This window comes from Frieseomelitta varia, unplaced genomic scaffold (assembly GCF_011392965.1).
Source record: "Frieseomelitta varia isolate USP_RPSP 00005682 unplaced genomic scaffold, Fvar_1.2 scaffold_412, whole genome shotgun sequence".
Taxonomy (NCBI): Eukaryota; Metazoa; Arthropoda; class Insecta; order Hymenoptera; family Apidae; genus Frieseomelitta; species Frieseomelitta varia.
In genome coordinates, this window is record NW_025110160.1 from 289,852 (window position 1) to 313,737 (window position 23,886).

At 36.5% G+C, this 23,886-nt stretch overlaps 6 protein-coding genes and 1 long non-coding RNA gene across 13 annotated transcripts; 4 read left to right on the forward strand and 3 right to left on the reverse strand.

Annotated features, from left to right (window-relative positions):
• The first annotated feature begins 264 nt into the window (after positions 1–264).
• Positions 265–4,095, forward strand: LOC122531746 (NCK-interacting protein with SH3 domain). The gene is made up of 9 exons (XM_043659922.1): positions 265–576; positions 650–834; positions 890–1,729; positions 1,808–2,010; positions 2,082–2,185; positions 2,296–2,514; positions 2,589–2,761; positions 2,832–2,929; positions 2,996–4,095. Exons 1-9 carry the CDS (start codon positions 447–449, stop codon positions 3,084–3,086), a joined length of 2,043 nt encoding a protein of 680 aa, XP_043515857.1. The 5' UTR covers positions 265–446; the 3' UTR covers positions 3,087–4,095.
• A 92-nt stretch (positions 4,096–4,187) lies between these two features.
• LOC122531755 (troponin C) lies at positions 4,188–11,629 on the reverse strand. 3 transcript variants are annotated; one of them, XM_043659936.1, is made up of 6 exons: positions 11,316–11,629; positions 9,987–10,017; positions 7,583–7,726; positions 6,908–7,027; positions 5,787–5,918; positions 4,188–4,610 (listed from the first exon to the last, which is right to left on the reverse strand). In XM_043659936.1, exons 1-6 carry the CDS (start codon positions 11,316–11,318, stop codon positions 4,582–4,584), a joined length of 459 nt encoding a protein of 152 aa, XP_043515871.1. In that variant the 5' UTR covers positions 11,319–11,629; the 3' UTR covers positions 4,188–4,581. The 3 variants fall into 3 exon arrangements, with proteins under 3 accessions (XP_043515871.1, XP_043515870.1, XP_043515872.1); XM_043659935.1 differs by having other exon boundaries at positions 11,295–11,629; XM_043659937.1 differs by lacking the exon at positions 11,316–11,629 and adding an exon at positions 10,855–10,875.
• LOC122531758 lies at positions 10,806–14,007 on the forward strand. The gene is made up of 3 exons (XR_006307377.1): positions 10,806–10,928; positions 11,080–11,154; positions 13,236–14,007. It is a non-coding gene; the product is annotated as an uncharacterized LOC122531758 (long non-coding RNA).
• A 1,001-nt stretch (positions 14,008–15,008) lies between these two features.
• LOC122531753 (translocon-associated protein subunit gamma) lies at positions 15,009–16,136 on the reverse strand. The gene is made up of 4 exons (XM_043659933.1): positions 15,883–16,136; positions 15,576–15,703; positions 15,411–15,502; positions 15,009–15,335 (listed from the first exon to the last, which is right to left on the reverse strand). Exons 1-4 carry the CDS (start codon positions 16,010–16,012, stop codon positions 15,137–15,139), a joined length of 549 nt encoding a protein of 182 aa, XP_043515868.1. The 5' UTR covers positions 16,013–16,136; the 3' UTR covers positions 15,009–15,136.
• A 489-nt stretch (positions 16,137–16,625) lies between these two features.
• Positions 16,626–19,543, forward strand: LOC122531747 (protein claret segregational-like). 3 transcript variants are annotated; one of them, XM_043659924.1, is made up of 6 exons: positions 16,626–16,991; positions 17,103–17,190; positions 17,264–18,273; positions 18,346–18,643; positions 18,720–18,994; positions 19,064–19,543. In XM_043659924.1, exons 3-6 carry the CDS (start codon positions 17,264–17,266, stop codon positions 19,482–19,484), a joined length of 2,004 nt encoding a protein of 667 aa, XP_043515859.1. In that variant the 5' UTR covers positions 16,626–16,991; positions 17,103–17,190; the 3' UTR covers positions 19,485–19,543. The 3 variants fall into 3 exon arrangements, with proteins under 3 accessions (XP_043515859.1, XP_043515860.1, XP_043515858.1); XM_043659925.1 differs by lacking the exon at positions 17,103–17,190 and having other exon boundaries at positions 16,626–16,907; XM_043659923.1 differs by lacking the exon at positions 17,103–17,190 and having other exon boundaries at positions 16,627–16,991.
• A 135-nt stretch (positions 19,544–19,678) lies between these two features.
• On the reverse strand, positions 19,679–21,095 carry LOC122531752. 3 transcript variants are annotated; one of them, XM_043659932.1, is made up of 3 exons: positions 20,918–21,095; positions 20,627–20,807; positions 19,679–20,561 (listed from the first exon to the last, which is right to left on the reverse strand). In XM_043659932.1, exons 1-3 carry the CDS (start codon positions 21,057–21,059, stop codon positions 19,988–19,990), a joined length of 897 nt encoding a protein of 298 aa, XP_043515867.1. In that variant the 5' UTR covers positions 21,060–21,095; the 3' UTR covers positions 19,679–19,987. The 3 variants fall into 3 exon arrangements, with proteins under 3 accessions (XP_043515867.1, XP_043515866.1, XP_043515865.1); XM_043659931.1 differs by having other exon boundaries at positions 20,627–20,837; XM_043659930.1 differs by having other exon boundaries at positions 20,627–20,843.
• Positions 21,096–22,555: 1,460 nt separating this feature from the next.
• On the forward strand, positions 22,556–23,794 carry LOC122531751 (coiled-coil domain-containing protein 172-like). Its single transcript, XM_043659929.1, has 4 exons — positions 22,556–22,698; positions 22,798–23,011; positions 23,071–23,298; positions 23,402–23,794. Exons 1-4 carry the CDS (start codon positions 22,556–22,558, stop codon positions 23,792–23,794), a joined length of 978 nt encoding a protein of 325 aa, XP_043515864.1.
• Positions 23,795–23,886: the final 92 nt, after the last annotated feature.

The window sequence follows — 23,886 nt, forward strand, 5'->3', positions numbered from 1 at the left end:
GTACGTACGTACGATCCTGAAAAACTTTAACCTTTTGCGCCAGATAACTGGTTCATGGACCATACGAGTGACCAAACCGTCATACAATAACTCGTCTTCTTTTTTATTTCATTGGTATATCACTGGACAGAAATTACTAAAAAGTAATAAATTTAATATTTGTTTTGCCTGGGTTATATTTCAATATACTTAAAACTGAGAAAATATTGCAATTTTCGGCCAATATTCTCGACGTGCGTGGCACGTTATTCCAGCGCACGAGGTTAATCTGCCCATGCGTTGAAATTATGCTTCATGTGGTAGTCTCTGTCAGCGTGCAACTCTCACGATATAGAATATAGAGCATAGAGGGCCTCCCCTCTGTAATCTGTACAGTTGGCCAACAAGAAAGAAAAAAAGAGAGAGAGTGAGATAGAGACCGCATAAAAATAATATGTCGAGCACGAATGAAAGTGAAATTAACGAGCGGTGGTAAACGGTTCTCCGCCGGTTTTTGCTTCTCACCTGGGCGTTGTCTCCAAAGAGAACGGATATCGCTTCGATACGCGACTATGGGTGACAATCCGATGAGGTTAGGTAAGTCGGTTGATCGATTTTTTTCAACGTTCTTTTCTCGAACATCTCTAATCGTCATTTTGTCATACGTCAGAAAATTACGAGGTGCTCAAGGCTCTCTACGACTTCAAGGCCACGTTCGCGAAAACCCTCAGCTTCCAGGAAGGTGATCACTTCATCTTGTATCAAACCAACACCAAACAGAGAAACTGGTGGCAGGTGGTCAACAAGGATGGCCAGATCGGGTACATCCCCTCGAATTACGTCACCACTGTGAAGGTACGAGAGTTAGATTGTAGAAAGTATCCGGAGATCTTCATGGATCTTCTTTCAGGTGTCGTCTCAAATATTGATCGAGTTCCTGGAGGACTGCATAGCGAATGTAAAGGCTGAAACTAAGAAACAGACCGGACTGCAATTGGACAAGCAGGACCTTCTTCTGAGATTGATAGAGAAGAAGAGACAGGCTGAGTCTAACAAGAAACCTAAAAAGCAAGCACCGATGCCTCCAGACTTTGGGAACATAACGCCTAACAGTGAAACGTGTTCATCGCCTATTTGTGACACTCGAGAGGGAGACGTTAACGCTATTCAGAGTAATACTTCGTATATGACGGCACAGACAACTGTGCACAATAATACAGAGGAAGCGCCGGTTGTTCCGCAATGTCAACGCACGCCAACAAACGAACAAAAAGTGCAGTCTCTGCCACGTCAATCCTCCTCCGAGTCGCAGAAAATTCAGGCGGAACTTCGTAAGAGTCCTCCTCAGAGCTCTAATATTAGACAGACACCTACTAGTTCGCCTATAAAGAAGAAAAATTCATTGTGTGATATTAACTCTCATACTGCTTATCAGTTGCTCGACCAAGTGCGTAGAAATACTCAGTTAAGCTACGAAATGTCGAAGGTGGCGGTGACGGTTGTTGTCACTGGATTGCAACAGCTATTACCCCAGAATGTGGGCCACTATTTTGATGCCTTGTTGCGTCAGTTGGAAACACCGTTCACAGTGTCACAGATGAGCATAGAGGAGACGTATGACGCTAACAGATTGAAAGTAATATTTACAGAGCTTACTTCTTGCAAAGAAGATTCTCAACAAAGAAATTGGATGCTTTATGAAGACGAATCTATTATTGTTGATTATATAAAGGAACTTACCTCGATATTGGTACGCTTACATACGTATTTCATTAAAGAAATTCACTATTCTGTTTTCAGGTTACTTGATGATTTGTTAATTTCGCAGACTAATGCAGATGCAAATGTATCTAGATATGTTTTACAACAGAATCAATATAACGGAGTTAATATACTGATACAATATTATCAAATGGAGCCAAGATGGACTATTAGGCAATTGCTTTTACAGTCATTTGGAGTAATGTGCAGTCTAGATTCTGTGATCTTGACCATAATGTTAAATAGTATATTGCCTATGGAGCTAGCAAGGTAATATTTGATAAGCTATGTTAATTCATACAACACGCGATTAACGACTTGATACGTGTCTTTGAATATAGAGATATGAGAAGTAATCCTAGAAACGTTACGAAATTAAATTATTCTTCATTGCTACTTACTATGATCTTTTCAATGGGTGAACCCATGCCAGTTACACATTTGGGTGAGTAAAGTAGGTAATGCGTCATGTCTATTGCATCCTCCACTCTGAGTCGCCCTCCCTCTCTGAGCCGTTTTTCTATCTTACTACAAAATTTAACTCTGATATTGCAGAGCAACTAGGTCCGGATTTTATAGCGTTTATTTTGGACTTGATAGAGAATCCGCCTGACATGGATTTGGAAGATCAAATCCCGGATTTGTTTGTGAATCTGATATTGTCGTACAACTTGCAGTTCACAAATTCGGAAAATATAGTCCTGAACGCGTTAAAAGAGAGAACAGTGGCAAAGAATTTCACCGAGAAGATCTTGCTTTTGTTCAATCGAGAAGGTGAGAGAAAGCGAGACAAAGCATATTTTACACGAGACAAATCGAAATTCCAGCGAACCTGTGATCCGTTACAGAGGATCCTGTGCGAATATTCGATCATGAACCGCCGCCGCCGCACTCTGTACTGAAACTGTTCATCGATCTGTTCAACAACGACATCACGGCAGGTTTATTCTATACAAATGACGTGAAAGTTCTAATCGATATTATATTGCGTCAGTTGTACGACATGTTCCCCGGTGACAAGGTACTAAGAGATATTTAAACTTTTATCGCTCTCGCAGAAACTAGATACGACATAGTCGTTGATGTTACAGCGCAGACAATACTTGGAATTATGTCGGCGAGTACTTCGCACTTCCAGTTATAACGAGCATAAATATCGTTCCGAGGACCTGTTAAAATGCTTCACGAGGTATCTGTCATAATATTATTGCGATCATAATCGTTACACAATGCATAAAAAATGTTTGTTGAATAGAATATTTTGCGAGGAGACCGGAGAAAGCCAGGAAGATCAGAAATCGGTACGCGAAATCAGCAACGAGTTCCCACATTTGTTTAAAATGTGACATTTATTTTCGCCTCCCGATAACAAAAGCCCGGAGGACGATGATTTGCAAACTCTCGTGTAAGATACCCGGTACGTATAATGGAGGAGAAGCGACGAAGAATCCGAAAGTTACCGATCGGAGAAACTTCTTTATTTTTCTAATACTTCTACTTTTGCTCAGCCAGTCTACTGTATCAAGAACGCACACACGATTCGCAGAACCTTAAGCGCATCAGATTATATTTTTTTCTCATTTTAATCTTTCTAGTAAGCGATACTATTTATTCTAGTTAAAAAAAGAATACAAAAAGAAATAAAAAAAAAAAAGACACATAAACAAGCATTTAAAAACTGTTGTATATAGATATATATACATATATACATCTAAGAGGAAAAAACAAATTTTTCTCGTTCTAAGCATGAGGACCATTGAAGTATGTAGAACCATTCCAATACTCTTATAGAGGTAAATAAATTAGTATACGTGAAAGTAGTCTGGTTGCACGAATAAAGTCTCGGATTAAAAAGGTATTCGAATTATTGCTCTGATATAATATTAAATAAAAATTTGAATGTATAGTTGGAACATCTGTAAATGTTCAGCGCGAAAGCTCTTCGATGCAAGAGGATTTTAATCTTATTCGAACCAATTATACGGTCTCTTGTCTCTGTAAATTATATAGTCTAGTCCGCGTCTGCGCGAATAATGTTCTAAGTCATACGTTATTTAACTAAATTACGTTCCACTCTCTCTTGCGAATGCGCATAAACGAGCAAAGTTTATAAATTTGTTTGGCGAGAATGTCAATTCTCTGGCAATCGCGATAGTAGAGCTTCGCGATAAAAATTTCATAGTTTATTAGTGCCACTATTATAGTTATCGAATTTTCTAGTCTATTGTTAGTAACTCTATTTTTTTAAAAGTATTGTATTATGTTTACGACTATTAACATGTCAATTACGAAGAAATCTCAAATTATTGTGATTGCGAATCAAATGTTAAAGAAATAAAAAGTCTAGGCTATCGACGATGTTGGTTTCTTCCCCTCCTGAATTGCACAGACTTGTGATTGAATTGTCACGTTTCGGCATGTTAAACTAAGAGAAGGAAATTTCAATATCTTTTTAATGGCGTTTTATTAACAACAAATAAATACTGTCCATGAAAAAAACTTAGTAGGCGCGATGCAAATGTATTGGGACTTGTGATTCATTAATTTGTAACAGTTAAGTCGCGGCGCTCGTTATGATAGAAGAAAGAAACACATCTACAAACAAGGCCATCTTTGTGATATTGATTGAAACACGTTTCAAATCGCCTCGAGATCCGAACAGACGAAGACGTTGGGAGAGACACAATCATTGCACGCTTTTAGACACTGTTCTCGTTTGCATTGCAACTTTTTTTTTTTTTGGCTTTTCTTTAAAAGACACGCAGATAATTTGAGAGTTGAACGCAGCTGTCGCACTTGTGTCGTCTTCAAATTGTATTAAATGTCGAAATGTCAAGATGTTTATTCCCCGGTCATCATTTCCATGAATTCTGAAACAAAACAAAACACTATAGTTACATGTATGTCTTCAACTAAATTTTTAAATAAACAAACGGACATTTGTTTTGAATGATATCTTAAAAAAATTAAACATATTTTACACCTTCTTTTTTATACATGCATTATTAACTATTTTAATTAAACAAATGGACACATTCTTTATTTTAAATGATATATCTGTACTTCAAAAAATTAAACATATTTTATAGCTTTTCTTTTTCATACGTATATCTCTAATTATTTTAATTAAACAAATGAGCATATTCTTTATTTTAAATGATATATCTGTACTTCAATAAAATTAAATACATTTTATATCTATTCCAATAATGCAAATTGTGAAAAATGTATATGTATATGAAGGAACCTAAATCACTTTGTAGCCTCAGAGAAAACAGACTAATGTATAAAATGTGACATGCAAGACAAACAAAGGAACAATTATATTGTCCTCGATATTGTTGGCAATGTTACAATGAGATAAATTATCCTCGCTACGCGGTGCAATATATTACATGTTTGTTGTTCTAAAAAGCAGAGAAATGCCAAGATTTCTGTGCCGGAATTTAGTGGACGTATTTCACATCGTAATTTGCGATTTGCTAGAAAGTTGAAAAATTTTCAATAAAAATTTGAAATATCCTACGACTTGATAAATTTTAAACACTATATATTAAATGTTACTCTAAATACTCTATATTACTCTAAATAGTCCATTCTAAATATCAAACACTCTATGTTTCTTTGTGATAAAACTTTGCAGCATATGGAGAGAAAAAGAACTTCTTCAAATTAAAAAAATTACGTAAATGAAAGTTCTAAAAAAACAAACACACAGAGTTGAAAGATTTAGTGTCGCGAAAGATTATGTACGTTGAATAGTAGTGAACTAATGCACATAAATAACAGTCTAAGAGAGAAGCAATGGTCCGGATTCAACGATCGTGTATAAATAAACCCCAATGTACTCGGCAGACAGCACGTGCAGGCTCTTCAGCGCGATAACTACTTATTTCGCTGCTAATCGACGAGTTGAACACGATTAACCTATTTTAAAGATGATGTCGCAACGTCGATTCAAAGAAACTCCCGAGACAAGTAAACACATGGAGTAAAATATTTAAATCCAATTCAGGTCCAACAATTGTTCCCTTTCTTTGACTCACCATCGAAATCAACGGTACCAGATCCGTCGGAATCGATCTCCTCGATCATGATGTCCAGTTCCTCGTCCGTCAATTGGTCGTCCAGCTCTCTGAGGATCTCGCGTAAACACGTAGTGGGGATGTAGCCATTCCCTATATACAACCAAAGAAATCTTTCAACTTCGAAATTCTAGACGACCAGTTAGTTTATTAGCTTCTCAACGAGCAAACTGAAGAACACGATTTGTCATCGTAGAACGACGGAGGGGGAAGGAGGGAGGAAGAAACCGTTGAATACGCCTTTGGCTTTAGCTAGCGATTCATGAAGGAGCTTCGGGATGGCGAAACTAGCCCCGATTCTTGGCCGTATTCCCGGAGGCGCGAGTCTCCTCGAATTCACTCGGCTTTTATTGCCATAAAACGGACCGGTGTACGGCAGTGCTTTTTACGCAGCGTCGGATTTCGCGGAATCGGTTATTTTCAGAATCGGTCGGAGGTATATCTTTCTTTCCTCGTTTCCGAGCCATTTCTCCACCTCCGTTCATTTCGATCACTGATTTATCGCTAGTGGCTGTAGCCAATGAGGAGCTTGCGGGTTATATGCAGGATATGTGCACAGGGTGGGCTGAAAGTTTCGTCCCACCTATTTGAAAAAAAAAAAAGTTAAAATGTAAGAAAAAAAACTAATGTTACTAATTATTTTTTAATAAGGGTTGCTTTTTGTGTACTTCAATCTGTAAAAAAATTTAAAAAAAAATATACAAAAATATAAGTATTAAAATACAAAAAAAATTTAATAGTTATAGTTATTTCAGGTGTTTCAAGCTACGTGACTCATCCTGTATATATATGTATTTATTGTTTGTTGTTAATACTCTAGAATAGAAAAGCGACAGAACGAGAAAGTTACAGTGGAAATTTCTTGGCACGATCGGTTAAACAAGTTTCGAAACGCGTGGTAAACACGATTTCCGACTTCTTTTCGCGTTCCTTTCGTTCTCCACGAAAACAAAAACGAATTTCTCGCTTCTATAGCTAGATCTACGAAAATGCAAAACAATGAGAAGAAAGATGACGTAAGATAGCTTGCAGAATAAAGTTATAACATTGCGAATAAATCGTAGGGAAATGGATAGACTTACCTTCCTTGTCGTACAGCCTGAATGCCTCTCGGAGCTCCTTCTCTAGAGCCTCCGCGTCCTCTTCGACGATAAACTTCGCGGCCAACGTAACGAACTCTTCGAACTCGAGGCGTCCAGATTCTGTCAATCCGAATTTTAATTCTACTTTCACCTTTGTTCTTCCAAATTTCAATTTTTATCGACTGAAAGCGAAATTTCAATCAATCAATTTAACCTCTTGCGCTGGAATGACGTGCCACGCACGTCGAGAATATTTGGCCCAAAATTGCAATATTTTTCTCTCAGTTTTTGAGTATATTGAAATACAACACAGGCAAAACAAATAATAAATTTACTACTTAATAATTTCTATCCAGTGATATACCGATGAATTCAAAAAGACGAGTTGACGGTTTGGTCACTCGTTATGGTCTGTGAACCAGTTACTGGCGCAAGAAGTTAAAGATTCTAACAACTGTTATATTTTCGATATTTTATACCAATGCACCATATATACAATGTATGAATTTTTTGCGTCTTTAAATTTTCTACAAACGCACGATGATCTACAGTCAAAATTTCACAGCAAACTATTTATTTATTTTCTCTGTCGAGTTAATTGTCGTACGTTACGAACTGACCTAACCTTACAATTACGTCACGATGTCTGACAAATGTCACACTTGTATCACTTACTGTCGGCGTCGACTTCTTCGATCAGTTCGTCGAGAATCTTTTTGTTGAACGGTTGACCCATCAGTCTGAGGATGTCGGCCACCATGTCGGTGGGGATGCTGCCACTCTTCTCCCTGTCGAAGCTGTCAAATGCCTTGCGAAGGACTGAAAGGAAGCAATAAATGACAAAATATTGGATGATTTTTGTGTCAACGTAGGTGGCATATATTTGTGAGGGGGGGGGGGGGGGGCAGGGATCTGATTACCGATAGTGTTTCATCGCGTTAGAAGCCGTCTGCGGTGCAGCTACGGATATAGAAACCGATGTTAATGCCCTTTTGATTCTGGCTCGGAGCTTATTTGGCTTGATACATCGCGTCAAGTACGCGCCGGTTTATTTATCGTTGTTGATCGGCGGCGCGATGAAATTTTAAGCCAATTCACGCGATCCTTTGTCTTCGAGCAGCCTCTCCTTTCAAAAATCGCCCGTCCTTCAAAAAGACTACGAGCATACCTAAAGATAGGCTCTTGGAACACGTTTGTACAACAATGAATTAACATTTCGATGTCAAAAAAAAAAAAAAAAAAAATGGACGAGGGAGCTAAACGCCCTCGCCTAGTCGGACGTAAGTTTCATTTGTTTTTCAAGACGAACGGAGTACGTTACGAGCTTCTATTTTTCGATCCCGTTGGAGAATCTTTCCTCTATTTTTACCGATCCGATTCCCTTCGATCGAATCGTCACGCGATACCCCCTCGTCATCGGCGGTTCCGCAGCTATACATAGGCAGCCCGTTGCCGGCTGCCCCCGATCGAACCGAAGCGCAAATAAACTCCGGGAACGCAGCGTCCAGATAGCTTATCCGACCCGTTCTTATTTCCCTCCCAGTTTCGACGTTTCAAACAAACTCTTTCACGACTGATTCCCAAGTTTTTCGCCGTGATCAGCTCTCCTCGTGTGTCGAAATTATGCGAACAGAAATCCTTCTTCCTCGACTCGAAATCGTAGACGATTTTCCGGTGCGAAACTGTGCGAGGGCATGGCGCACATTTAAAAACCTAAACCTAACCTAAAGATAGACCCTCGATTGCCCCCCCCCCCCCTTCCCCATAGCGCCAGAATTTTTTTCCCGGAATAATTAATTCATTAAGAGCGAAAGAAATGTAAAATTATCGCCGATTATTTTAGAAACATGAACGAAGGAATGAGCAAGGAGAGTAAATGCAACAAAAATATTTGCAAAAGCTCGTTGTACGAATTTCATAAATAGAGTCGAGAAATAGGATCTCTAGATCAGTGGTTCCCAACCTTCTTTAGGTTACCCAAGTAACCTAAGTATCTCTAAAATCCCCCCAAACCAGTGACACGTAATTCTTATTATTCAAAAAGTGTATTTTTGACGTGGGAGAAGCCTAAAAGGTCATTAACTTCTAAACAAGCTTCGTAAGAAAGAAAAAAATTGGAAAATTAAATTAAAAGAAGAGCAAAAATTAAATTTAATTTGAAGAAATGCAAAAAATTGTTAATAACTCATTCTCGAATTGCCTCTCCTCTCTAGAAATTAAAATTGCCACCCAATTGGGTCCCACACTGAGAACCACGATCTAAATGGAAGAAGAGATCATAGCTAAGAAAACATCAAGCTTTCAGGTTCCCTAAAATTGTTATAAAAACTGAAATATCACGTTAACGCAAAATATCGAGGCTTGACGAGTTGCATGAGCTCCCTTTCTGTCGTAGGAAGGGTTGAAAAAAAGCAGAAAGGGAAACGCAACGAAGAAACAGCGTGCCTCCGACTAAAATTAGAGCACGGTGTCCAGTGAACGCGGTACGATTTCAACGCGATTGAAATACCGGAAAGCCAAGAATGGCGCGCGGAGTTGCACTGTGACATAAGGTCCCCAATTTTCGCGTTTTTCGTTCTTAAATTTGCAATCGAATTTTCGCTGACTCGATAGAAATAGATAATAGATTCCCTTATCAGATGAATAAAGTCGATTCTAGGAAAAATAGCTAGGAAAAATAGCTAGATACCTAGATCAAATTGAGTCGAGTCTCAAACTGAAAAACAAATATAATTATCTCAGGCTGAAGATTTTGAAACTCGCGCCGTTTCTATTCCAACCTCCTCGTCCGAACTTAGAGTTTCCTTTAAATCACGAATTTCCTTTTCTATGATTGTCATTGTACGAGATTCACAATCAGTTGTTACTGATTTCGAATTTGTTTTCTGTTAATTAGTAGTTACAATTAATTAGTGGTTACGGATCGAATTCTGAGCTTCCTTCACAAATTCTTTTCTATATGACTGTCCATGTACAATATTAGACTCAGTTGTCACTTGTGTCGAATTTGTTTGCTGTTAATTTGTGATTATAGAGTTAGTAATCATAGAGTGTGAAGTTTGGAAGTTGACGTACGTACCAGCAATTTGCTCAGGAGGGAGTTCGTCGGCCTGTGAACACAGAAGGATGAAATTCGACTACGATATCACTTTTTCTTTCTGTCGAACAAGAAAGAAGCCAATCGATTTGATCGGCTTTTTACATTCCGTTACTCCGTTAAAATCGAACTCGAAGAAAAATCAGTCGAAGAGAAACTCCCAAGCGGGCGTGCGTGGTTAACCAGTGATTTTATTTTCTTTTTTTTTTTCTTTTAGAAAGTTATTTTCTAAACGTGCATTATTTTCTTCTTTCTTTATTAATTAAGTGAACGTTGTTATTTATCGATATATTACTCGATTATCACCAATATAATCGTCGACTTTAAATGAATTTAAATTGAGAAAAATTGCCCGGGAAATTACAACTGAACCAGTAGTAGAAACATCCGTGAACGGTTAGATGTCGGGCCACGTCCCTTCTTCCCGTCGATTTCACACTTAACATTCTCACTTGACAATTTTTTTTTCTCATTCTTTCCCGGTAGAAACATAATATTACTGTACACACATTTACTGCTCCATTGCGGTTCAATTACAATTTTACTTCATTCGTGAATCAATTGACTTAACAAATCGACTCGAGGAGGGAAGGCCCGACGAAAGCTCGCCATGTAAGAAAACAGTCACGTTTCCAGGACCTCGCATCTCTGGACCGATACAACTCCCGATATAATTCTCAACCGCTTGTTATCGCTCGTGACCACTGTTATCATATGTTTAGACAGATAAAATTAAAAGAGACGAATAAAAAAAAATACTAAAACAAAAGATCAGAACAGGCCAGAAGAGATGTCGAAGAAAAAAAGAAAAAAAAGAGAGAAACAAAGAGAACAGTGGATGCAGGCATACCGCGGAGGCACGGAGCGAAGGAATCGGCGTTTCGAACCAGTCGTGTCTTCATCGATTTACACCTGTTGCGTCAGGTACGACACGTTCGACACGTGTCGGACAAACACTGCTCGAAATAATTCGAGCTCTTCCAGAATCCATTTCCGCGAGAGAGATGGAACGACGAGCTCTCTCGGACTGTTCCGAACAGTGTGTAACAAGTGACATTCGAAATTCCAATTCCAGGTCCGGCACTCACCGCGAAACGAGAATGAAAGTGCAAAGAGAGTGAAGAGAAACGATAAGAGATAAAAAGGCGAGGTACGATGATCAATTTGAATAGAATAGACAGAAAGAAAAAAGAGAGAGAGAGAAAGAGAGAGACAGAAAAAAATACGATAAATAAATAGGGAGAAATATGCAACAGGAAAACGTGTATGTTTACCAGGGCGACGACTTACGATATCATCAATAGAACATACCATGGTGGCGCGATTCTCTTTTTACTTTTTTTTAAATCTTTTTTTTTTTTGTTTTACTCTGAACGTTTCTTTTTTTTCCGTTAAAATTAACAAACAAACTTATGATTTACTTAAAAAGAAGAAAACTCGAGAAACACTGCGATTTTGTTTCGTGAAGAAAACGCGAACGCGGTTATGTGTTCGCGACGAGGGAGTGAGAGAGAGAGACAGAGAGAGAGAGAGAGAAAGAGAAATGGAAAATCGTGTGGCGTGGTTAGAATGTAGGCGATATGGTTGCTGTCTGTCGAGCACTGTCACGAGGAACGGCCATCGTCGCGATAATATTCGAAAGGGAGGATATAGCGGTTGCGTGGCGATGACGGCACCGCGCCCCGCAAACCTCCAGCCAATCGTGACGCTTCTTCTATCCGCTTCTTCACGGGCCTCAAAGCTTTTGGAAAGGCGCTTGCGCTATTTCTGGGATGCAGACGGTGCCGCGAGGCTCGAAATCAGGGCCGTCTTTTCGTTTCCCGCAACGCTCCAGCTTCTTCTAGCCCCTTTCGTTTCTCGCACTTCCTTGCCGCCGTCTGTCCCTAAAATCACGCGGATTCTTACTAGTTACGCATTCTGGACTTCTATTTTTATACATAGAAAACATTTTATACATGAAAGTACGTGTCTCTTGTATGCTCTGCGTTTAGATAAGCTTCTACGATTGAAATAGGTTTGAATCAATTGTTTTCAGCTTTGCAGAGTCTAAATTAGTAAAGTGTTGAATGTTTGTAATCAGTTGAAAATTACTTTGTAATATATAGAAAAGAGAGACTGGATTCTATGATTGAAATAGGTATGGAAATCAATCATTTTGAGCTTTGTAGAGTTCTCTAAATTAGCAAGCTGTTGAATGTTTAATCAGTTGAAAATTGCTTTGTAATATACAGAAAAGGGAGACAGACTTCTATGATTGAAATAAGTTTTGAAATCAATCAGATTTGAGTTTTGTAGAGTTCTCTAAATTAGCAAGCTGTTGAATGTTTAATCAGTTGAAAATTGCTTTGTAATATACAGAAAAGAGAGACTGGATTCTATGATTGAAATAGGTTTTGAAATCAATCAGATTTGAGTTTTGTAGAGTTCTCTAAATTAGCAAGCTGTTGAATGTTTAATCAGTTGAAAATTGCTTTGTAATATACAGAAAAGAGAGACTGGATTCTATGATTGAAATAGGTTTTGAAATCAATCAGATTTGAGTTTTGTAGAGTTCTCTAAATTAGCAAGCTGTTGAATGTTTAATCAGTTGAAAATTGCTTTGTAACATACGGAAAAGAAAGACAGGCTTCTATGACTGAATAGATTTGGAAGCCAATCATTTTGAGCTTGCAGAGTTCTCTAAATTAGCAAGGTGTTGAATGTTTAATTAGTTGAAAATTGCTTTGTAATATACAGAAACTTTTCTAAAAAGAGACTTTTATGACTGAGTAGATTTGGAAATTAATCAATTTATGTTTTGCAGAGTTCTTTAGCAAGATGTTGAATTAATTAAGTGAAAATTGCTTTGTAATATACAGAAACTTTTCTAAAAAGAGACAGGCTTCTATGATTGAGTAGATATGGAAATTAATCAATTTATGTTTTGTAGAGTTCTTTAAATTAGCAAAATGTTGAATTAATTAATTGAAAATTTCTTTGTAATATACAGAAACTTTTCTAAAAAGAGACAAATCTTGAAGATAAAAATCTTGTTGCCTTCGGACAGCTGCTGTTATTCCAAACGGATTATATTATAAAGAGGAGCAAGAATATTTGTTTACAAGAAACGTTCTATCGCGCAGTAAGTCATAAATAATTCCGAGTAAAAAACACGAATAATTCAGAATAAAAAGTCGGCGGAAGAGGGTGGCGAAGAAATTGTGACGGAATGAAATTCCTTTTTAATTTTAGACGTCCGCTGGAGCAACGCGTTCCCTCGATTCCTGTTCATTGAGACGACTATGCGTCGCGATCGCGTGCACGTCTCTTGGAGAGAAGGGGCGAATGAATATTGCTGCGCGAAACCAGTACGAAAATAGAGAATGAAAACTCTACAGTCAGCGTAAACGACAGTAAAACGACACGGCGGCGCACGGTGGTAAAATCGATGTGGAACTTATGGCTTGGAATCGAGACAAGACCTTCACGAAGTACGACGAGAAAACAAAAAGGGGATGTCTCGCGTCTCTCGGCAAACGCTGTCTAAAACGATTCGTCACCTCTTTAACCTTGCTCCATAGACGAGTATTATATCATTGTTTAAAACACGGCGTCTGCGAGATGTTTACGCGGCTTAAATTAATTGAACGATAGATGTTTAAAGTTTGTGTTGTTCGAAATATCTGCGAGCAGGCTCTTCGTCTATAACTTTTAACGCTCGAGCTGATTGTACACACCGATCTCGTGTTCAATTAGCAGACTGCTTAATTTTTAAATATGGCGCATGATGTGTGATTGTTTTGATGGCATGAGCAATGAGAATCTCTGAGCTGTGACACTGAAACTTGGAACTCTCTTGCTTTCCCTTTTCCGAGATTTTGTCGATGCACAATTGATCAAGCATGAGTCAAACATGGGTTGGGTAACTGGATTATCCACAGAATGGGCGAATTGAACTGAAAAACATGGTTTGATATATAGAAAAAATTTGGAAACACCCAGCGAAGGAACAATATATTATAGTAATATAACATATATACTGTAGTAATACTATACTATAGCATATATACTATAGTAATACAATGTGATATAGTAAAAGCTGTAGATTACCATTTATCAGCAACCAAAGCAATTATCTAACGTTTGATCTAATTGCTGAGGAATTCGAACCTCCGGTTGGCTCCAATTTCCGATATTTCCTGTGTAATAATCGAATCTCGATTTATCCGAAGAAATTTGTCAGAATTACGTGAATATCACGTGGTGGTATAAATCAAACAAGGAACCTGATATGTCTTTGCCAAGTGCACAAACCGCGATTGCGCCAATATGAGCTCCTTGCGTTATAAAAACCTTCGAAGGCACACAGGATTATTCCATGATGTGCAAGCACTTAAAGACGCAGCAAAGACTAAATAAACATAAATTGATAAATCGGTATCTTCGTCTCCGAGATACAGGTTTCAATTCATTGCGCAGTTTCTCATTTGCAAAAGATTAATTTAAATTGCGAATTGTGCAATGTAAATGATAATAACACGACATATTGTAAGTGAATGTTTGCATTTTCACTTCTGCACAGGAATAGAATACACAATTTGGCGAGAGATTTTCTTTCGACGGGTTATACGCTGGCATGACTCCAAGTTAAACAAGCAAATAAAGCATTAGAATGGCCCGCGTTGGACTGCGTTATAATAGATTACAATCTGCGATCCGTTATAATTCATCAACTGCAATGAAACCAACTTAATTAATTTATGCGAAAACGTTCGCTTGCAAACGACAGTAAATACCATAATCCATCGTTTCTAGAAAGAGTCGTGAAATTTTCTGCACAACACAGTAGATGTCCCACTGATTTTCTCAGTTGCTTCTGGGAAGCTTGACAGAGACGGTAACTTAAGCAGACGATGTAGAAGCAACGTGACTCGTCTGACTAAATATAAAATATGTTTATCTTAACGTCGAAATACAACGGTCTCGAAATTCAGAGGTGAATTTAAATAACACAGATCAATGAAATTACCATAAATAAAAAAGATTTTATTACATGTATTCATTCACTCGTGAAAACAGTCGCAGAGCCTCGCACAAATATCTGATTCGACGATTTGAATGATCACCATCATGAGTTTCACGCGGCGTATGTTTTATTGTGATCCAGTTGATAACAGCGCTAACAACGCGCTCGTTGCACCCACAGAGAATATATAATTCACAGCTGGTGTGAATGTCTTCAGAATGTAGAAGGAAGATACGATTACAAGGGCTAAAAATAACGCGTTATTGTAGAAGATTGAGAACGTCGTCGCTTCGTAATCGGCCACCTCGTTTTTCTTCCACAAAATCCTGAAAATTTCATACATGTATTTCAATTGCACATGTATATAAGTTCAATGCATTTCGAGTTCAGTTAACATTTACCTTTCGTCCTTTTCTTTCTTGCTCATCTTCTTATCTTCGGCCAACTTTCTGCTCATTTCCCTCGTTACCGCGTCTTCCCTTTTCACTGCAATCTATGAAAGAATATCAAATCAGTAACTTTAACAACAATGTGCGAGTAAGGTTCAGATAATAATATACAAATACCTTGTGTTTCAGCACGAATTTTGTATTTTTGTACGCCAGAGCGAGGGCGTATGTACTTGCCAGTGTGACCAGAACGAAGGAAATTAAATTAGCGTAGATGTCTATCAAGTGAATTCTCCAGAAGAGCCCTACAACGCAAACATAGAGGTTATGTTAAGAAAAGCCGTAATTTCTGTGTAATTGCTTACTCCTCCGCGTAGTCATAATACAAACACTTGCTAAAATTCGACGTGGAATTTACAAACAACGAGAGGATAATCGATCGAATTATATTTATGAATATTTCAGGGAACGTTTCTGCACTCACAGATGGGTATCGCCGAAACGATGAACGCGTTGCCATAAAATAAAGCCGAAGATTTCGTTGATACGTTCCGCGAGAAGTCTTGAAGAAGAAGCTCTTCCTCTTTAGTAAATGCTTTCGATTTCCCCGACATCGTTCTTCGTGCTCGGTTACGCTCAATTTTCTTCAAAACAAGTGTCAGACAACGTCCGCGAAAATCGAAAATCTTGCTACCACATTGACACGCATGCGCACAAGCTGTTTGTGAGGATTCACGTGTGACAACGTGTCCACGGAAACGTCACATTTTCATTACAATACAAACTCTGCCACCTGAAATACTATTCCGCAAGTTTTTTATCACGCCTCAGTCGAGAACGAAGAAACCTACACAAACCGCAGAGATATTTTTTAAAATTTATAGAGAAAATTCGTATATCATTTACCTTGTCTGTGAAAACAGGACGGATTTACTTAGCTCAGCAATTTATATATCTGTAGAATTATTCAATTTGATAACTATCTTCTTTTTCAAGTAATATACGAGATTGTTAATATATAGGGTGTTCAGATGGCCTCAATTGGACTAAGCCAACAGAAGATAAATTTCACTAGACAAAATCACACGGCGTGTTTCACAGGTGGAAAGAAAGATGGCGCTTCAAAGGTTCCTCCCACCTTGTTGTTTTATAAATAAAATTTTTTTTAAACTCAATCTTTGAGGCTAACAGAGATATTTAAAGTTTTCAAATACGACACCCTGTACAACGAAACAATATTATCAGTGAATTGCCATTGGCCGAATATTTTTGTGTACTGTCTAATGATTGGTTCTCGTACATCGAGTTTCCTGATTGGCCGCGTTCGGGCAAATTCAAGTTCAAATAAATGCAGCAGATGTTATTTGACCGTTGGAGGCTGTGGTGTAAAATAGTCGTTTGTTCTCGTTCTGTGACGGTATTACGATTCGTTTGATTCTCATTGTACATAAATATCACCATAAAAAACATGTACTCTCATGTTAAATAATATTGTTATGAAACTATTAGGTAATTCAACGGTAAACAAATAGTTGATAGACGTGCTACTGCGAGGGATTTGATTGTGTTATTTTGTGATAGTTCGCAAACGAGGTTTGTTTTATTAGATTAGTTGCTTATGTTCGTTCGTATAAAGAGATTTTTTATCACGAACAAGCGTATTTTACACTTCGTACGATTTGGTAACAATATTATTGAATAGAGCGTGGTTTGACGAAGCATGAACAGGTAGAAGAGGAATAGTCTAATAATAATAATAACTAAATACAGCCGAAAGTTTTCGTTTTTGCATGTATGAATTTCGAAGCATGTAATTTAATTCTGTCACCGGTCTATTGATCTTAATGAGTGATCTTAATGTTTAGATGCAGTCACGGTTGCCAAAGCCGAAAATCAATTTGTCAAGTGTAATCAATAACACGGTAAACCCTAGCTTGGAGAAGAACGACCAGAACATGACAAAGAATCAAAATGACCCGACGCCTCATGGAAGTTCCAACGGCGTTTCTAAAAAATTGGAGAAGGCTCAAAGCACGATGAATATCACAAAGTGTACAAATGAAAATAAAGCTCCATCGGCCAAGCAAACTTTTACCAGATCAAAGACCATGTCTTCCATTAGTACTAAGGCCTTAAAGAGACCAGCCATTGCTCCCATTGCAAATGTAGAAACCAAGAAACCAACTTTTGCCAAACCACCTATTAAAACAACAATTACACAACGAACTGGTGCTACATTGAGAAATAACGTTACCAACAAATCTAGTCAGAACACTGTGGCGCAAAAGGTACAAAGTACTAATGTCACCAAACCTTCAAAGTGGGACTTGAGGGGACAATTGGCCCACAAGAGTGACGAATTATCTAACGTACGACAAAAGTACAAGGAAACCAAAGCAGAAAACGATGAACTTCAAGAGGAGGTCAACACGTTGAAAGCAAATGAAAATGTTTATAAACTGAAGGCAGAGGAATATGAAAATCTGAATAAGACATTGGACAATGAGCTGAAAGAGTTAAAAGTAGAAATGAATAAATTGCAGGAAGAGAAAGAAAGTTTGACAGAATGTCTAAAAGAATCAGAGAAATCGTATAAAAATGTTTCAGATATGTTGGCAGACATTCGACAAAGATGCTCCAGTCAAGAGTTGCTACTGTCCAAGCACGAATTGGTAATAGAAGATTTAAAAGCTAGTTTAGAAATTGAGAGGAAGATGAATAAGGAGTTGAGCGCAGTTAAAAGTGATTTACAAACATTGGTTCACACAATGGACAAAGATCGTAGAGTTCTCCATAATGCAATACAAGAATTGAAAGGAAATATCAGGGTATTTTGCAGAGTTCGTCCTAGGACTCCAAACGAACTTGGAAAAGTGTATGTATATATGAATTATACGCAATGTTAAACACAATATATTTTCTTAAAGATATTTTTTATCTTCTCCAGGATGTGTAATATGAATTTCGTGGATGAATGTACTATTGAAGTGGGAAAATTTGATGGATCTGATTCAGTTAGTTGTAGTGGAAGGCTAAGGGCAACTAAGCAAGAATTTTCTTTTGACAAGGTTTTCCCACCAACTGCTAGTCAGGCAGATATTTTTGAAGAATTAGCCATGTTAGTTCAGTCTGCCTTAGAAGGATATAACGTCTGTGTGTTTGCATATGGCCAGACTGGTTCTGGTAAAACGTATACCATGGAAGGTTTACCAGGCCTTGAAAAGGAAGGCATGATACCTAGAACAGTATGTACTGTTATATGTACATATATTATTTATTGCTTATAATCTAAAACAACGTGCTTTTCTCTTAATGATTCAGGTGAGACACATATTCCGAGAAATGAAAGAATTTCAATTGCTTGGCTGGGAATATCGAATAGAAGCAAGTTTTCTTGAGATTTACAACGAGCATATTGTCGACTTGCTCGATTCTCAACCAAAAACTCATGAAATTAGAATGGCTGATAGTAAGGGACACGATTTGTATGTCAGTAATCTCAGAGTAGAGGAAATTAATAGTCCTGAAGAACTGCACGAGTGTCTTTTAACAGCACAACGTAATAGAGCAGTTGCGGCTACTCTGTCAAACGAACGGTAAATTTTTTATCCCAGAAGTAGAAATAAAATAGGTTCAGACATAAATGTGAAACATAATTTTTTCAGCTCGTCAAGATCACATTCAGTAGCAAGAATAAAACTTATAGGAACACATCAATCAAAAGAAGAGGTTTCGGTAGGAAATCTGAACTTAGTTGACTTAGCGGGATCTGAAAGATTGAAAGGAGAAGAATCGTTACGATTGACAGAGACAAAAAATATTAATAAATCGCTGGCAAATTTAGGCAATGTTATTCTGGCTCTTTTAAAAAAGCAGGAACACATTCCGTATAGAAATTCGAAGCTTACTCATTTATTAATGCCGTCTTTAGGTGGCAATTCAAAGACTTTAATGTTACTGAACGTATCTCCTTTAGACGAATGTTATAACGAAACATTAAATTCATTAAGATTTGCTAGCAATGTGAACAATTGCAAACCAGGTAATGCAAAAAGAACGCGATTAGTTTTACAAAATAGCGCATGAAGTTTTAACAAATAATATTTTTATTACACTTTAAGATTACAATTTCATATCCTTTTTAACATTGCTTAGACTAGTTTAAATATCAAATCCGTCGTGTCATTTCTTTATTTTTTAAATCGTATCGAAAAACTGTAAATAGTTTAATATAAAATATATTTGTAATACTGCGATGTTGCGTATATTCTTTTTAACTAATTTAATTTGAATTTACGTTCGGAACTGTTAAACTTTTTAAAAGATATTTTATATAACGAAAAAAAAAAAAGAGAGAAGCAATTCCCAAACTACTATGTGTGTTCATAACACTTTCCATGAAAATTATTTTCATGGATAAATTTTTTATAAATATCAATTGTACATCATGTTAGAATAGTAAACAGTTTAAAAAATATAAAATTATTAGCATAAAGATTTCTGCCTCTTTTATGGTATATTCGTATTATAAAAGTTCGAAATAAAAGCATTCGTACAAATAAGAATATTTTATTCAAAACGATTATTTATTAGTCGTTTGATCGTGATGATTTGCAAGTTGATTTTATACGAATCATATAACTTGCCGACACTTCTAACATGCATGGATAAAAAAGTTCAGATTTTGTAAGATTTGCCAGAAATTTTTTAAATTCCGGAGAGGAGCTAATAATACCTCTTTTTATGACTTTTTTTGGTAAAATTCTATCATTCCTTTCATACTCGTTCGAAATTTCCAAATTATTTTCTACGTGCACGGGATCTTGACGTGCGAAGTATTTCGTCAACAAATGATTTTTTAATCGATGATTATTGAAATATCGATAAAGTTCACAGTTATTGAAAAGTAACAACGTACGACTAGTAAAAATAATTTCACTTTGAATAACATTCATGTCCAATGTATTTTTATTTCTGTTCATCATCAAATCCCATTTATCTTCATCATTGCAACTCAATTCTGTTTGTACGTATTTTGTACTAGTCGTAGAGTTTGGTATTAATTTATACTCCAACATGGCAGAGTCCTTTCTGTTCGAATCACTTTTATTATAAATACTTTTCTTACGTTTTGCGAAAGTTGTGAAATAAAAGTTGCATATCCTGTGGAAATTTGTTCAAATTAAAAACATACGTAATCACTCGTCCTTCGCGAATTTTTTACTTACGTGTTATTGCATATTTTTATCACTTTCCTGAAGGATCCGTACGAACGTGCGAAAAACATTACAAAAGACACAGACACAAAGCCATAAATATACTGCAGCACAGTTTTTAACATTATTATCACGTTACAGAAAGTGTGATTTGTTCTCGTAACGTCCAACATTTCTTCTATAGTCTTCGCTTCTGTCGAAATATCATGCAAAACTTCGAAATCTGAATCTCACAAATAAATAAAACAACGTAGCTGAATCGTTGCATTGATTAAAAGTAAATTCATTGCACGAAATGTTTACCTTGCTGCTTTGCAATGATTGAATGATATACGTTACTTGTGCACAGAGCTATCCATAATCCAAATCCCCAAAGGAATAAGATATTCCACGATATGTAATGCGATACTTTTTGCTGAAGCAGCTTTAAGTAACAATGATACATCGCACAAATACGATATGGTGTTAAAAGTATCTACATTTTTTGTTAGTAGATAAATGCCCGCTACTATTATGTTGCATTGTGTCCTTTATTTTCTAATCCGTCGCCTCTCAAAACAAGGTCGTAAATATCTGTTTCAAAATAAATTTTGTATAATAAATCGAAAGATTACACATACATGTGAATAAAAAAATAAGACTATCTATAATGTAAGACGAACGAATATAACAGTTTCACGTTTATCGTTTGCTATATCACCTACTTAAATGTCAGTAATTTAGATATCCACAAAAAAGGTTGAAATTGATATTATGAATAATATTTTTAGGGTCTTAATTAAAATTTGGAATGTACAACATCTCAACGCGTCTTGATGCCCTGAATAGACAACTGTCGGTTATTACCAAATTGCAAAAAATGGAAGAAGAATGTGGCGTGTCTACATGTAAAAAAGTAAATATAACACAGCACAGCAGTAAGTTGATTCAGGAAATAGTAATAATGTAAGAAAAATTAATATTTCATTATAGTGTAATGTGTACAATAACATTGGCAAATATTGTCACTGTGCCCACAAAATTTTTTCTTTAAAAGAGCAATGCAGTAGATACAACTATACTGAAGAGTGTGTATCGCACGACAGTATTAAAAAGAAAATACCATGTAATGCAGTAACATGCAAAACACGCAGAAAACTACATTTCCATAAAAAGGCTTCTCCAACCGAAGGTTGGCATCAATATCATTAATCAATGAAAAAACAACAGCATATTACCGGCTGCATTATTAATGCAAAATTGTTTAATTAGTTCAAACACATTTGAGAAGTGAAGTCAATACGAAAAGTGATACAATTGGTAAGGAATTGGAAGAGCCAGAGAAGCAAAGTAAATCCGACCAAGCGAACTTAACTTCGTTTTACAAAATGTATACTCAAGACAAAACAATTGATACGTATGAAGAAAAAGGGGAGCAGACTATTCCAACGAAAGACAATTTTTGCATTGAGTCAAGTGTAAACAGCCTGGGCACAAATTATGTACAAAACGAGGTTGCAAAGCAGGGGAAATCCCAAATAGAAATGGATGAAAACGTTTCGAACGAATTGGGAAAAATTGATTCTATTGTGGAAGACATTTGCGTCAAAGACAAGAAAATTTTTGAGAGAATACAGAAGGTTCTATTTAAAACGATTATTTCTCGTGTATTTAAATTCATATAATACGTAATTTGTAGGATCTCTTAAATGAAAAAAGACGTACTAAAGAGCTTGAAAAAAAATTGAAATCTCTAACTTGCAGTTTAAATTGTCTGAAAGAGGACAGTGAACAGAAAGCAGCTTGCTTAAGAGACGCATTGGTAACGGCCGAGGAACAAAGGAAAGTTGCGATGGACTTGGTGAAACAGTCAAAGGATCAAGCAGATTTGGTTAAAACAGACAGGGATGAGTTGCTGAATAAAATTTCGGAATTACAAGTATATAATCGAGAAAAAAAGTGATGATAAACTTTTCCATAACAGTGAAACAATTACCTTTCCAGCAACAAATAGTAAAAGTTACACACAAAAATGCAGATCTGTTGCAAGAACGTGACAATTTAAAGAGAAAATTGGAAACTTTATCAGAGGATGAATCTAAAAGGTAATTTCACGTAGCTTTCAATATAAATTGATTCCCATTTCTTTAAAATGTAATCTAAGAATCACTTCAGAAATTAAATGCATGCTTCAATCGTACAAGGTGTGAAGAAGTTGAGAAAGAAGTGAATAGAATGAAACACGCATTGAAAGAAAAAGAAAACGCGTTGAATAAAGAGAGAGCAGAATTTATGGATATGATTTTGGAACTTACAAATGTAATTAATATACAAAAGAGACGAATATGTGAAATAACTGGTATATGTAACAATCAGCAACATAGCAAGCTCGAAAGAGACAAAGAATTATCTCGGAAGGTAAATTAAGTGAGAAGGAACGAATTGTAGTTTTATACTGATTTAAGTTTTGTTGGCAGAATATCGAGATATTAGAGATGAAAAACATGTTGCAATCAAGTGATTCCACTTTCAAAGAAATGGAAGAAAGAATACACCATTTGCAATATTGTCTATGCGAAGAGACAAAAAATTGTAACCAGCTGAAAGAGGAATTAGAAGCTCTCAGAGAAAATCATTTGTCGGAATTGAGAATAAAAGACAAAATTGTAGAGGAGCAAAATAAGACAATTTCAAAGCAAAAGAAGGTAAATTATTTTTATTGTGTTAAAATTGTTTGAATTTATTAAACTCTTAAATTTAAATTTAAATTTAAATTGTCATGAAAAATATCTATTTTTTTTTTTTTAGTTGTTGCACGACAGCGAGGAAATGGTTCAACAAGTTGCTTCTGAATTCAATGAACTTAAAGCTGAATTACACAAGGAGAAAGAAAGGAACGAATCTTTACGAACAACGCTGAACGAGACTGACAGTAAATTAAACAAGGTATACTTATCACAATGTGAAACGTGCAAAAGACTTACAGCTGAAATAGATTATTTGAAAAAGGAGAAAGAGAAGGCAATAATAGTTGCGAAATTTGCTTATCAAAAGTTGCATCTGTCTGTAAAAGAATATCAAAAAAGACTCATTTGTGAGAGACAACGACACAGGTATATGTCACTAATCATTGAAAAAAGAGAACACGAGATAGAATGTTTAAGGAATCAAATATGTCAAAATAACATGAGAGTTATTTGAAAAAGAAGTGACTATGTAGACAATTGAACTTAGTTGCAATTATTTGTGTAATTATGAAGTTTCCTTTAAAATATTCAACAGAGTTGCGTACG

Bases quoted from the DNA above. Each gene is read 5' to 3' on its own strand.
- LOC122531746 (XM_043659922.1), top strand. From the start codon at position 447: ATGAAAGTGAAATTAACGAGCGGTGGTAAACGGTTCTCCGCCGGTTTT. The intron at 577-649 runs GTAAGTCGGTTG...GTCATACGTCAG, and splicing joins TGACAATCCGATGAGGTTAG to AAAATTACGAGGTGCTCAAG. The intron at 2,762-2,831 runs GTACTAAGAGAT...TTGATGTTACAG, and splicing joins ACATGTTCCCCGGTGACAAG to CGCAGACAATACTTGGAATT.
- LOC122531755 (XM_043659935.1), bottom strand. From the start codon at position 11,318: ATGGTATGTTCTATTGATGATATC. The intron at 10,018-11,294 runs GTAAGTCGTCGC...CTGTGTTCACAG, and splicing joins TATGTTCTATTGATGATATC to GCCGACGAACTCCCTCCTGA. The intron at 7,028-7,582 runs GTAAGTGATACA...TCGGATTGACAG, and splicing joins CGAAGAAGTCGACGCCGACA to AATCTGGACGCCTCGAGTTC.
- LOC122531753 (XM_043659933.1), bottom strand. From the start codon at position 16,012: ATGTCGGGGAAATCGAAAGCATTTACTAAAGAGGAAGAGCTTCTTCTT. The intron at 15,704-15,882 runs GTGAGTGCAGAA...TTTGCGTTGTAG, and splicing joins CGTTTCGGCGATACCCATCT to GGCTCTTCTGGAGAATTCAC. The intron at 15,336-15,410 runs GTAAATGTTAAC...TGAAATTTTCAG, and splicing joins AAGAAAGAAAAGGACGAAAG to GATTTTGTGGAAGAAAAACG.
- LOC122531747 (XM_043659924.1), top strand. From the start codon at position 17,264: ATGCAGTCACGGTTGCCAAAGCCGAAAATCAATTTGTCAAGTGTAATC. The intron at 18,274-18,345 runs GTATGTATATAT...TATCTTCTCCAG, and splicing joins CCAAACGAACTTGGAAAAGT to GATGTGTAATATGAATTTCG. The intron at 18,995-19,063 runs GTAAATTTTTTA...TAATTTTTTCAG, and splicing joins GCTACTCTGTCAAACGAACG to CTCGTCAAGATCACATTCAG.
- LOC122531752 (XM_043659930.1), bottom strand. From the start codon at position 21,059: ATGTATCATTGTTACTTAAAGCTGCTTCAGCAAAAAGTATCGCATTAC. The intron at 20,844-20,917 runs GTAAACATTTCG...TTTATTTGTGAG, and splicing joins AATCATTGCAAAGCAGCAAG to ATTCAGATTTCGAAGTTTTG. The intron at 20,562-20,626 runs GTAAGTAAAAAA...AAATTTCCACAG, and splicing joins ATAAAAATATGCAATAACAC to GATATGCAACTTTTATTTCA.
- LOC122531751 (XM_043659929.1), top strand. From the start codon at position 22,556: ATGATAAACTTTTCCATAACAGTGAAACAATTACCTTTCCAGCAACAA. The intron at 23,012-23,070 runs GTAAATTAAGTG...TTTTGTTGGCAG, and splicing joins ACAAAGAATTATCTCGGAAG to AATATCGAGATATTAGAGAT. The intron at 23,299-23,401 runs GTAAATTATTTT...TTTTTTTTTTAG, and splicing joins CAATTTCAAAGCAAAAGAAG to TTGTTGCACGACAGCGAGGA.